General features: G+C 34.6%; 1 protein-coding gene across 1 annotated transcript; it reads right to left on the bottom strand.

The window, feature by feature from the left end:
* Positions 1-1,107: 1,107 nt before the first annotated feature.
* Positions 1,108-5,092, bottom strand: LOC115951393 (protein SCARECROW-like). Its single transcript, XM_031068612.1, has 2 exons — positions 2,859-5,092; positions 1,108-1,632 (listed from the first exon to the last, which is right to left on the bottom strand). Exons 1-2 carry the CDS (start codon positions 4,775-4,777, stop codon positions 1,176-1,178), a joined length of 2,376 nt encoding a protein of 791 aa, XP_030924472.1. The 5' UTR covers positions 4,778-5,092; the 3' UTR covers positions 1,108-1,175.
* Positions 5,093-12,079: the final 6,987 nt, after the last annotated feature.

Genomic DNA, 12,079 nt, shown 5'->3' with positions numbered 1-12,079 from the left:
TACTAACAAATTATTTGAACTTAGCGTATTTAATAATCAAGCCAAAACTTGTGATAGAGTTAGAGGCTTGTTTACTAAACAAATGAGCATCAACAAGTTTTTCTTGATTCGAGCTCAAGCTTTCCATATACAATTCATTCATTTATAGCTCTGGCAATATGCTCCCAATTCACCTAAACTAAACAAACTAGCACTTATTAAATTTTACTTTACCTCCTTCCCGACCACCACTTAATAATAATTTGAATTTTTTTTCCTTCTCTTTTGGTTAACTTCTTTTAAGTATATTTCTGTGAATAAATTTCTTTTATATCATAATTAAAATCAAAATACTATTATCTATTTTATATTTCAAAATTCATTCAAAAAATAAAATCTCCTAAGGTTCAAAAATCTATAAAAGGAAAACAAAGATAAAAACAAACAAAGGAAAATAAAATGTGTGTATTAAAAAGAAAACTAATAGAACCTTAAATCCTTTATGTAATAATTTATTTTCCTTCATAAAAATGTGTATAATATTAGCAATAAATTTTTGAGAAAATTACATAAACATACCAGATTAAGTTGAATATTGACATTGAAAAATTTTAAAATATTTTATTCATGAGAAGAAAAAAAAAACACCTTATAACATAAAAGAAGTATAATGAATATTATATCTTTTTGTGAGTTTTCTTATATTGTTATATTTATCATATGCATAAATGTTTTTACCATATGTAAATTTTGCCACTTCCCTAGAATGAAATATTGCTTTGCCAATGCTTTGAAATATGACCATCTCAATTTTACTTAAAAAACAGAGACTCGTTTCATAGTTTTTTTTACTGGTTAGAAATTGTCCGACTGCTATCCCCTCCTCACCTTCAACTCCTAGGTAGAATGAGGTATCACTTGGACCAGATGTCCAGTGATCCATTTCATTATAAAATTATATATATCCTTTAAAATTTTAAATAACGGTGACAACGTATACATTTTTAGTGTATAATATTTAATCTAATCTAACAATAATGTAATCAGTTTGAATTATTAAATCATCAAGGGAGCAAAGCTAGTAATTAACTGAATAACGTTGGAAGTAACAAATAAATAAAGGACAACAGTTCTACCTCTTTCAGTCAAAAAAAAAAAGGACAACAGAGCATGTAGTGAGAATTAGAAAAGTGTAGTCAATAGTGATGGGTAGAGGTAGTAGCAGGAAATGGAGGCCTCCAGGCAGAAGCAGTGAGCAAGCAAAGGTCTTTCCAACCAAGCTTGAGGGCGCCATTGTCCTCAACCAAGGTGTAACCATCGGAAGGGAACATACCAAGAAGCAGGGTGGCCTGGGTGGCAGCATTCCCTGCCAAAGAGAGGGGCTTGAACCCACACTGCTGCAGCTTCTCCCTCCAGTTATGGAACTTCACCTCTCCACTCCTCGATGGGCCCCCAACAGCCAGCACATTCCGGATCTCCCTGGATAGCAACTGCTGCTCTACCACGTGCCTTTCCTCGCTCTCCTCTCCGTAGCTTGCCCCGAGTGAATCGAACAGTGCCGAGTAGTAGTGTATTGCCTCCACAAACCTTCCCAAGAATGAACCTGCGTGGCTCAGGTCCTGCTCTACCACCGTCACCACTTTTGGTGCCAATCTGTTTAAATTCATTTCCCACATGTATAAACGTTGTCAAAATCTGACATATACAATCTTTATAAAAATGGTGTAGATTTTTTTTTTTTTTTTGTTGTTGTTGTTGGTGTGTGTGTGTGTTTGGATGATATTGATTGAAAATAACTGCATCACAAGCAAAAGAACTGGGCCTCGGGTCATCTATTGCGAAGATTCAACAAAGGTGTAGATTTTAACATAAAACAAAATTTTCTTCTAGTCCCAAAAGAAGAAAAAAAGTTAATTGCACCCTACATATGAATAGATTGAAATGTCATTTCACAGAACTAGTCAAAATCAATGGGCACGAATACAATGAAAACCATCCTTCGGTGTTCGCCAAGAAGGATGTTAGCAAGTTGTAGTGTAAGTTTAAACATGTATTTATATGCTTCTGGGTAATTTCCTTTTGCAAGCTGGTTTTCAAAGATGTATTCTACCATGCACAGTACAATCATGCTATATATAATTAATCATATATTTTATTGAAAATGAAACAAAAAACACCATCTATACAAAGATTAAACAAAAGTTTTCGTTATTTAAACAACACAATACATATTTTCACAACACTTAAACAACATTACTAGAACAACATTACGGCCCTAAAAGGTTATTCTACTGTTAAAAACACTTTTTTATCATACATATTTTCACAACACTTAAAACAATATTACTAAAACAATATTACAGCCTAAGAGGTCATTTTGCTATTAAAAACATTTTTTTTACTTACACATTTCTACAGCATCTAAACAACATTACAATGTTACTGGAACAACATTACGGAGGTAAAAGTTCGTTATCTATTAAAAATAGCCAAGAAGCCCGCACAACCAATAAAACCTGCCAAAAAGACAAAGTTAACCTGTACATTTAGAAGCACAAGCTAAATAACTATCTGGAAATCTGAACAGGAGAAAACTTATTTAAGCAACCAACCAGCCAATGTAGACAGCAACGTGAAATGGTTTTTTTTTTCCTAGAGGGAAAAATGTAATATTGATCAAAATATAATACTAAATGATTATAATAGCTACAATATAACGACAATAATCCAATGTAAAGATTTTCCACTAGATGTGAATAACGAAAAGGCAAAGATGGAATCAAAAAAGAGGGGATCATCATGATGTGTTTAAAATTAAAAGTAGTTATATATGTAGAACTCGATCATAAGTAGTGTAACGCGTTAGTCATAGTTGTTACCTCTGCAAAAGCCACAGCATATTGGTGTCGGAACCAGTGACATCGTAAAGAGAATGTTGCAACCAGTGAACAGCAACGGCTTCCCTCTTGCTGACATTAAGCCTCTCTGGGTCCAAATTGCCGGGTTTATCTGCGAGAGGAATGAACTCAAAGGGAAGGCCTAATTTCTCGGCGAAATCGGACAAGCGCTTGCCAGTAGCCTCGAGAGCATCCATGGAGGTTCCTAGGCCAGTGAGGCGCACATAAGGTGGTCCGCGGGGTCTAGAAGCAAGGATGTGAAAGAGACCAGGCCACTGGAGACCTTGCATGATGTCTAGATCAATGATGTGAACTCTTTCCTCCCTCTCGAATGCTTCCTGTATTGCCTGATTAGCTGTGAAATGCGAAAACTTGACGAGGGGGCTGATGCCATTGAATACTTGAAAGGCAGAAGCCATCTTTTGGCTATAACTATGGCCTGAATTGGGCAGCGACCCATATATTCCGAGGCACGAGCTCACCAGTCTTGCGGACATAGCCTCGGAGAAATAAGCAGCCACACGCTGCGCGGCAGTACCAAAAGGCGTTGAAAGTTCCGAAATCTCCAGAAGCATGTTGTTTGCTTCCTCAAAATTATCAGCGGAGACAGATTCGGCGCATTGCAAGAGCAAGGTGAGGAGGTGTAAGCCTTGTTCGTCTCTCTTCTGCTGACGCATCTCTTCTTTCCTGTCTCTGCTTGTATGGACAATATTAGTTGGGGTGGTCGCACTAGTAGCAGTAGTAGACGGCATTATTATCGCAGTATCTGGAGGGGAAGAGTGTTCCTGTTGTTGTTGCTCCTCTTGCAATTGAACTTGGACGGTAGGGTTAGGGGAAGCGGTAGGAAGGGGTGTAACTCCCCAGTGCATATACAATTGATTCATAGCTTCAGAAGTAGAAACAGGAAGCAGCGGAGTCTGTTGGCCTGCTTGTTGCTGCACTACAGTAGTCCTTGATCTCCTGAGTTCCGCTGCTGCTGGCACATAATTTGGGATGGGATCGGCTGAAGTTAGGGAGCGAAGCCTGTACTCGAGGACAGCAGCAAGATTAGGATTGCAAGGAAAAATAATCTCTCTCACGTTCTGGATGAGCTGTGGAATAGACACGTTGTTGGAGCTGTGGATTAGATCCTTTATGATGCCGTCGATCCACGCCGAGCCGTCTTCCATGGAAACGCCGCAAAAACTCGCCTTATTATTATTATTAGTATTAGGAAGGCTTCTGCTGCTGCTGTTGCTGTTGCCGTTGATGTTGGTAGTGGTATTATTACTAGTATTTTGACTCCTTTCGGAAGGGAACAAGGGCAGGCCTGAGAACCCGCACACAGAGACAGAAACAGCAGCAGGGGTAGTGCTTATTTGGGGTTGGGGCTGGGCCGCAGGACTTAAGTTGGGAGGAGTAACACAAGATAAAAACCCACCAACTGACGTCATACTGGTCAAATTGGTGGTGGATGAAGGTAGCATAGTGGAGTAGTTGGTCTGACTTGGATTTGGTACAGTAGCTGCTGCAGTGAAGTTGTCCACCGAACCAACATGATTGTTATTACCAGCACCTTGAAACGAGCTAGAGCTACCATTCACGGTGGTGCTACTGCCAACTCGCCGGGAAAACCTAGTATAATCATTATTCTTGTTGGTATCAGGGGCTGTACATGTGGTGGATGTCTGAACCTCCGTCTCAATCTCAGAAGCCATCCTTTTTCTCAGCATCTTTCCGTTAGACAGCTGATGATGACGATGATTACGTGGTTGTTCCTCGTAGCACCTTGACATCCTGCTGCTATTGTTGTTGTTGTTGTTGTTGGAGGCACTCGTGGTCAAGGGACTATTGTTATCTGTATTTTTGTTGCTATTATTACTGCCATTGACATCAACATCAAGCCAAGTACAAGCAGTCATTGAGACTCACGGGCCGCTTATCGAATGAGGAAAATAGTGATCCTGGAGATTTTTTTTTGACGAAAGACAAATTAAGGCTCTGTGGTGTAAGTGCTTCCTCGTAGTATATGAGATTTTTAAGAATACAAATTTGCTAACAATAATGGAGTTTGTAAGAGAGCATTTGTGTGTGTTGCCTGAGATGCAGAGAGCATCCAAGCAGATAACGGTGTGAGGATTGAGACAGCGGCTGTGGGATTCTTTTTTTCTCTCTCTTTCTCAAGTCTCAACTTTCAACCTTACCTTTTGGATGCTTCTGTTTTTTTTTCATAACCGAGAAGAAAAAGGTAGGGGGGGGGGGGGGGGGGGGGGGGGGGGGGGAAGGCGAGGCCAGCTGGTGTGGTGGTGGTGGTGGTGATGGCAGTTAGCTATGCGTCTTTGTGTGGATGAACTTATTGTAACTGGCAAATAGGAAATAATGAAATGGTGCACACAGATTGATGTCTTTGTTGGGTCGCATTTGCAAGCGATGCAACTTATACAGATTGATAGGGAAAGAAGTTAGTAATTTACCCCGCTTAACGCTGTCTGTGTATATTCCTGTGGGAGATTTGAAATACATAAAAAAATAATGGCCACTTTGTTCCCTCGTTCGTCGTTGAGTGTTTGACGTCTTTACAATCAGACTTGGAACAATCACAATGAAAAAATCCTCAGCTCCAGCGTTTTTGAATGGCCAAGCCCGATCTTTCCGTGAATTTACAATATTTGCCATTTCATTTGTCACCCCTGTCAGCACACGCTGTTCCACACATTTTCCAATACACATCTAAGTATTTAGGCCCAAAAATAAAAACTTAAGTACAATGCATGGATCACGATTTAGTGCTTTTACAATGATGGTCCTAACAATGAAGCAATCAATGTTCCCGGCCGTTTCGCGAAGTAATATTGTCCTGGTAATCTTATTTAAGTACTGTAAAAATACGTGAAGATAAAAAATATTGTAAATATTCGTGCTATGTTGTTTAAACGAGCAAAACTTGTTTAAACAAAATAAACAAACAGGCCCCAATTACTGTAAATATAATTGTATGACTTGCCTTCCCGCCGTAATTGAACACTTACAATGTATCTGTTATTCTGTTTGCTAGTTTTTTTTAAAAAAGCCCTTATTTCTGGCACTCTTTTACCATAGATCATGACCGGGAGATGTCACGTATTTAGTTGGCAAACCTTATATTACTTTGTGTATGTAACCATTAGGTTTGGACACTGATTTGAAAAAGCCCAAGTCATTGCTAACTACTGTTGGATAACCATTGGATTAAGCATTTTTAGCAAATAGAAAATGGATGGATTCATTAGAAAATTGGTTTGAGATTGACAAAGGTCAATCCTTTTTTTTTTTTTTGATGAAAAAGGTCAATCCTTTTGAATCTATAGCATGTGAAACTACTCATGTGTTTAAAGAGAGAGAAAGGATAATTTGAGGCGATTTGATTGATGAAACTATTGGGTTGCAATTTACTAAAATGACATAATAAAATTCCAAGTCTTCGTATCATCGCCCACCTTTCTTTTCTTTTCTTTTTTCTTTTTCCTTTTTTTCCTCTTGTTCTTTTCTGGCGAGGTTGTTTACAATATATGGAAAAACAAATTACTGAGGTCGAACCTTCCAGAACCAGAAGACATTAAATATCAAAGTCTACCTGATTATCACAAATAAATAGTAAACAATAGAAGTGGGTCAATTTTTGGTTGCTGTAAAAAAAAGAAGAAGTTGGTCAGTGAAAATGTAATTCGTGTCATAAGACTAACATGCTGAAGGTAAAATGATCAACCTGTTTCCTTTTTATTTTTACATGGATATATGAGATATTCTCCAAGTCTGCTATTCTTCGACTAGAATGGCATAGCTGGTCAGTTATCACCCCAAAAAAGAAAGGCATATAAAGAAGTTCATCAAAAAGAAAGGCGTCGTACGGAGTATTATTCAACAATTCGCGTTTACAATGTCGTCAATCGTCAAAGAACATGGAAAAATAAATTGAAAATTATGTAAAGATCAATTCATTTTTGGCGACTGCCATTTGAAAAGCACTGTGTTTTGGATGGGGTGAAGCTGTGGGCCAATAAACAAAATAGGGTCTGAAAAAAGGCTATGCCTACCCGTAACTTTTTTGCTTGAAGAAAACGATGCGTAATTCAAGCGAAGTTTTATGTGTTCGCCTCATAAAGGTCACTATCGATTTCATTTCCCACACAAACGTTTTAATTTACATTTGGAAGCATATAGCGAAAAACATCTCGTGCTAATTCCGAGACGTGGCCCCTTACAACAAAATAATATCTTCTCTTTGTTTCTCCAAAATAAAAATAAAAATTATAATAATATCTTCCCTTTGCTTCGTTATAAGCAAAGTGCAAGACAAAAAATAGTTCTTTACTTCTTTGTCGTAGAATATTATCATCTTTGAAAGGGTTTGTGTTTATTCAACAACAAAAAAAAAAATTGTGCGATTTGTCCAATAACCCTCGGTCCAACTAAAATTTCCTAAGCTTAGCTGCTGTGGTATAAATTTTTCCTCATATCACATGACTCGGCTTCAAAAGTAACCAAAGCAAATATTTAAAGCTTTAGCTTGACTTTAGAATGCCATTAATTGGATCGTCTCGTCTGCGTAGATCTACGTATATTGACATATTGTTAATATGGTAGTAAATAAAAAAGTGGGTCTAAAACATGTTGTCAATTTTGTTTTTCTTTTTTTGTTATAACGGTGCTCATTTATGTTATAAAGCTCTCTCACTAGTCACTAGCTAGTCACTACTTTTTAAGTTTTAATAGATAGGGTGGAATCAGTCCAAAAAACAAAAAAGATAGGGTGGAATAGCATTAAAAAGTTGGGAAGTAAAATGAATAGCAAGACAAACGAGAGTGGTGGAGGCTAAGAAGAAGACAGAAAAGAAATCGGGGTAGTGCTGTGATCGAGGTAGGGGTAGAGGAGGAGGATGAGGAGATAGGGCTGTCAATTCTCTCAGTTCCCCAAAATTGAAACGTAGCGTTTGACATTTTGCTTTCATCTGCATCATTACCTGTCAACTTTTTCACCTTCAATATTACTATGTTTTTTATATTTTTATTTTTAATAGGTCTTTGGACTTTGTTTGACTCCAGCACAACCTTAGGGGTAAAGATATTGCAATAAAAAATACTACTGAACTAGAAAAAGTGAGATGGACAGGTCACATTGGAGACTGAAACTCGCAGGGAACCGGAAAAAGAAACAAAATAATAAAGAGCACACTTTTCAAGAAAAAAGTTGAGTTGAAAGTTTTTATTATTTACAGTATTTTTTTAATTTTAGGAGTACGAAAACAATAAGGATACAGTGTAGAAGTTTGGCGTGTAGAAAGTTAGAAGTCTTTTCAACCTTTTTTTTCTCTATACAGAGAGAGAAGTCTGTCAAGTAAACACGTGAGAGAGAGACACTGGACTGCTCCTCCCAAAATAGGTCCGATCCATCGAGATCAGGAAGATCTCGACCGCATAAATCCTTTTCAGCAAAATCTTATATATCTGCCTGATTGTTCTAACTTCTAACTCTTTTTTTTCCACTCTTCTGCAAACCTCCCTCGTGTCCAAATGGTCCCCCCTTTACTCTCTCATGAGCTCAACCCTTTTTCTGGATTTTCTTCTAGATCAGGATAATGCATACAATAACAATTTATTTTAAGAAAATTTTTATTGAGAATGGAAAAAATTATCAAATTTTTTTGATAATTTTTTCAATCCTTAATAAAAATTTTCCAAAAATAACTTACTAATATACTCTACGAACATACATTAGTAAAATTTTTTCTTCTTTTTTATATATAATATATGCTCGTATCATTTATTTTAGCTACAAAATGAGAATGGAGGACTTCTTCATTATCAGTGTTGTGAATTGTGACGTGTCCGGTGAGCCAAGTGAAGTGCGGTATGTATGTGTCCTGATGTCGCAGTTTTGTATTTGGGATTTATGTTCTATTTTAAAAAAAATTTTAAAGAAAAATAAAAAAATAATTAATTGTTTAGACAACTTTTTCAATTTTTCATAAAAAATTTTCTAAAATAAGAGCGCATATTAACCGGGGCCTTTTTTTTTTTTTTTTTTTTAGGCAAAGTACCTCCACATCTCAGTTTACACAAGTACTTGGTTTCTTTTACTAGATGTAATGATAACGATAAAAAATCACAGAAAGCCTTATCTCTAAATCAGGATCATCCAACTACAAAATAGGTGGAGAAATAGAGATAGAAATTACTCAATCAAGATCATTGAGGGGCTAAAATATGAAACTTTTTTTTTTTAATTAAGAATAAAAAATATAAGGAGAATTAAAAGATTAAATCACATACCGGACCTTTGGCTGCTAAAGATCATGGAGGTCAATAAGATCAACTAGTTTCTACTAGACCTTTGGCTGCTAAATAGTCACTTCTTTTTAGATAGGATATGTTCTTTGGAAGTGGCTAGATCTGAAGGATATTACTTTGACTTATAAACACTCTACTTGTTAGTGTATCCTTAGGTAACTGTTTCTTTTAAGATGTAATTGTCTTGTTCTAACTCTTGTTAGTATTACAAAAGAGAATGAGAAGGTCATTATTGACATTTTTTCTTTTTTCTCATTGTATAATATGATATTAAATGAATAAAGTTTACTATCGTTTCTTCTTAAAATATAATAAAAGTTGAGTCTTATAAGTTATAGGTGTATCAATTAATTTTTTTTTATTAATTATTAAGATACATTTGAAATAGTTTTTTATTTAATTTATAATATATATTTAATACTTAAAATACATGTTTTTATTTACAAATATTTTTTTATTAAAATTTTGCATTGCATATACTAGTATACTATATACAAAAAAAAACTATTACCCTATTGACAATACATACCAAAGAAAAAGGACACAAAATAATTATTTTTAATAAATTTTTAATTAGTCATTTATTAAAACGAACTTTAGCATTCTTTTAAATTCTAGGAATAATCTATTATTGATTATGTATTGAATTTACAGTAATTTACCTTTTATGTAAAAAAAAAAAATTAAATAGTCCTTTAAAAAAATCATCTTCTCTTTTGTAATTAAAACTAATTTTAATTTTGACAACAGTTATGACTAAAAATTTTCAGCTTGTAGTTATAATTAAAACAAAAAGGTTAAGTATAAGTGCAATCACTATAAATAAAGTTGGTATATTGTCAATCGTTTGATCGTTAGTTTGTTACCAAATATTTGGTACCATTCAAAAAGAATTGATGAAGTTTTTTTTTTTTTAATGTGTACTTCATCTATTACCATCTCATCAAATATAGAATGAAAAAAGAGAAGAAAAGAAACACTAGCGACACATAAAAAGGACACAAAATAATTATTTTTAATAAATTTTAATAGTCATTTATAAAAGATACTTTACATCTTTTAAATTCTAGGAATAATCTATTATTGATTATGTTTGAATTTACAGTAATTCCTTTGATGAAAAAAAAATTAAATGTCCTTTAAAAAAATCATCGTCTTGTGAAATTAAATAACTAATTTTAATTTGACATACATATGAACTAAAAATTTCAGATTGTAGTTAATCATAAAAACAAAAAGGTAATATAGTGCAATCACTATAAATAAGTTGGTTAAATGTCAATCGTTTGATCGTTAAGTTTTGGTTACCAATATTTGGGTACCATTCAAAAGAATTGTGAAGATTTTTTTTTTTTTTTTTTTAAATGTGTACTTAATCTATTACATTCACAAATATAGAATGAAAAAAGAGAAGAAAAGAAACACTAGCGAGCGTGCGCGCGCGCACACACACACACACACATATATATATATATATATATATATATATAAAAGATCAAAAAACCAATCTAGAATAAAAATAAAAGAGAAATTTTTCTTGAAGACTCTTAATCTCTTATCATATCTTAGTTTGCCTTTAATTTTCTACTGATAAAGAAAAGCTTTTCTTTTTTACTAACAAATTTTAGCTACATAAAAAATACACACAAAAACCATAATTAAAAAAAAAACAATTTTCTACTGATTAAGAATTTATTTATTTATTTTAAATTTTGCTTGCTGTGATCATCATTCATCAAACGAAAAAAATTTAGGAAATCTTCAACTATAGAAAAATTTCGTTTGCCACACACAAAATCGCATAATTGTTTTGCTGAATATAGTTTGTTCAACCAAGGAGGTTGGCCAAGTTGGTTGAGCTCTTGGTCTCAAAGTGCTTGTACTTGGCTCGACTAGGTGTGCTCCCTAGTTCGAGTCCTGCTACCTGCACTTTGAAAATAATTTCCTTGGCCAGTGCTTTACCCCTTCGTGGGCTCACCCGGCACGAACAGTGATTAGTCTCTGGTTGAAAGCCTTGAGGAAACACTGTGGGAAACCAAAAAAAAAAAAAAGAATATAGTTGTTCAAGCTTTGCATGTTTAGAAAAAAGAAATCAGTTTGCCTTTTGTAGCCAAGTGCCCCTCGTGTGAGTGATATTCTCAGGGAGGAGGCTAGTTTGCTGTGTTTCTTGTTCAATAAAGTCTTTCATTTCATAAATTTTTTTTTTGGTTTGAAAGTCACTTAGGTAGGAGGGGGTGTATATCTATTGAATTATGTTAGTACCACATAATTGGGCACAACTTTGTGCCACAACTCGCCACATGGTGAGTTGTGGTTGGCAAATGTGTGTTTCCACATGATCCATTTACACACTTTTGCCATTCACAACTTGCCATATGGTGAGTTGTGGCACAAGGTTGTACCCTATTATGTGGTATTAGTATAATTTATGTCTTTTCAAGGTCCATTTAGATGGAATAATGGAAAAGTGAGAGAATAGAAAATAGAGGGGGATGGAAAAGTAGGAGGATAGACAAATTTTTAGTTTTCATCGTTTATGTTTTGTTGAGAGGGTGGAAAACTGGAGAGATGAAAAACTTTTTAGTTTAGTTGAAAATAAGGTTTGTATAAATTTACCATCATATCACTCTTAAATAAAACAAAAAGTAATACATTATACTTTTTAAAAAAATTGTGTATGAAAGTGGACATTTCAAAAAATAGCATAAGAAATCATCAAAAAGTTTTTTTTTTAAATAATAAAAAAATTAAGAAAAAAAAAAAAGAAGGAAAAGAAGAAGAACCCACCACCTGACAAAACCAAAGAAAGAAAAAAGAAAAAAGAAAACAAAAACAAAAAACAAAAAACAGCGTTACAAAGGAAAAGTCAAAAGAAGAAAAAAAATATCCAAAACATT

Source organism: Quercus lobata, chromosome 7 (genome assembly GCF_001633185.2).
Source record: "Quercus lobata isolate SW786 chromosome 7, ValleyOak3.0 Primary Assembly, whole genome shotgun sequence".
NCBI lineage: Eukaryota > Viridiplantae > Streptophyta > Magnoliopsida > Fagales > Fagaceae > Quercus > Quercus lobata.
Note: the sequence above shows the minus strand (reverse complement) of the source record. Positions and strands in the feature narration are given on the sequence as shown.

Bases quoted from the DNA above. Each gene is read 5' to 3' on its own strand.
- LOC115951393 (XM_031068612.1), bottom strand. From the start codon at position 4,777: ATGACTGCTTGTACTTGGCTTGATGTTGATGTCAATGGCAGTAATAAT. The intron at 1,633-2,858 runs GTAACAACTATG...GAATTTAAACAG, and splicing joins ATGCTGTGGCTTTTGCAGAG to ATTGGCACCAAAAGTGGTGA.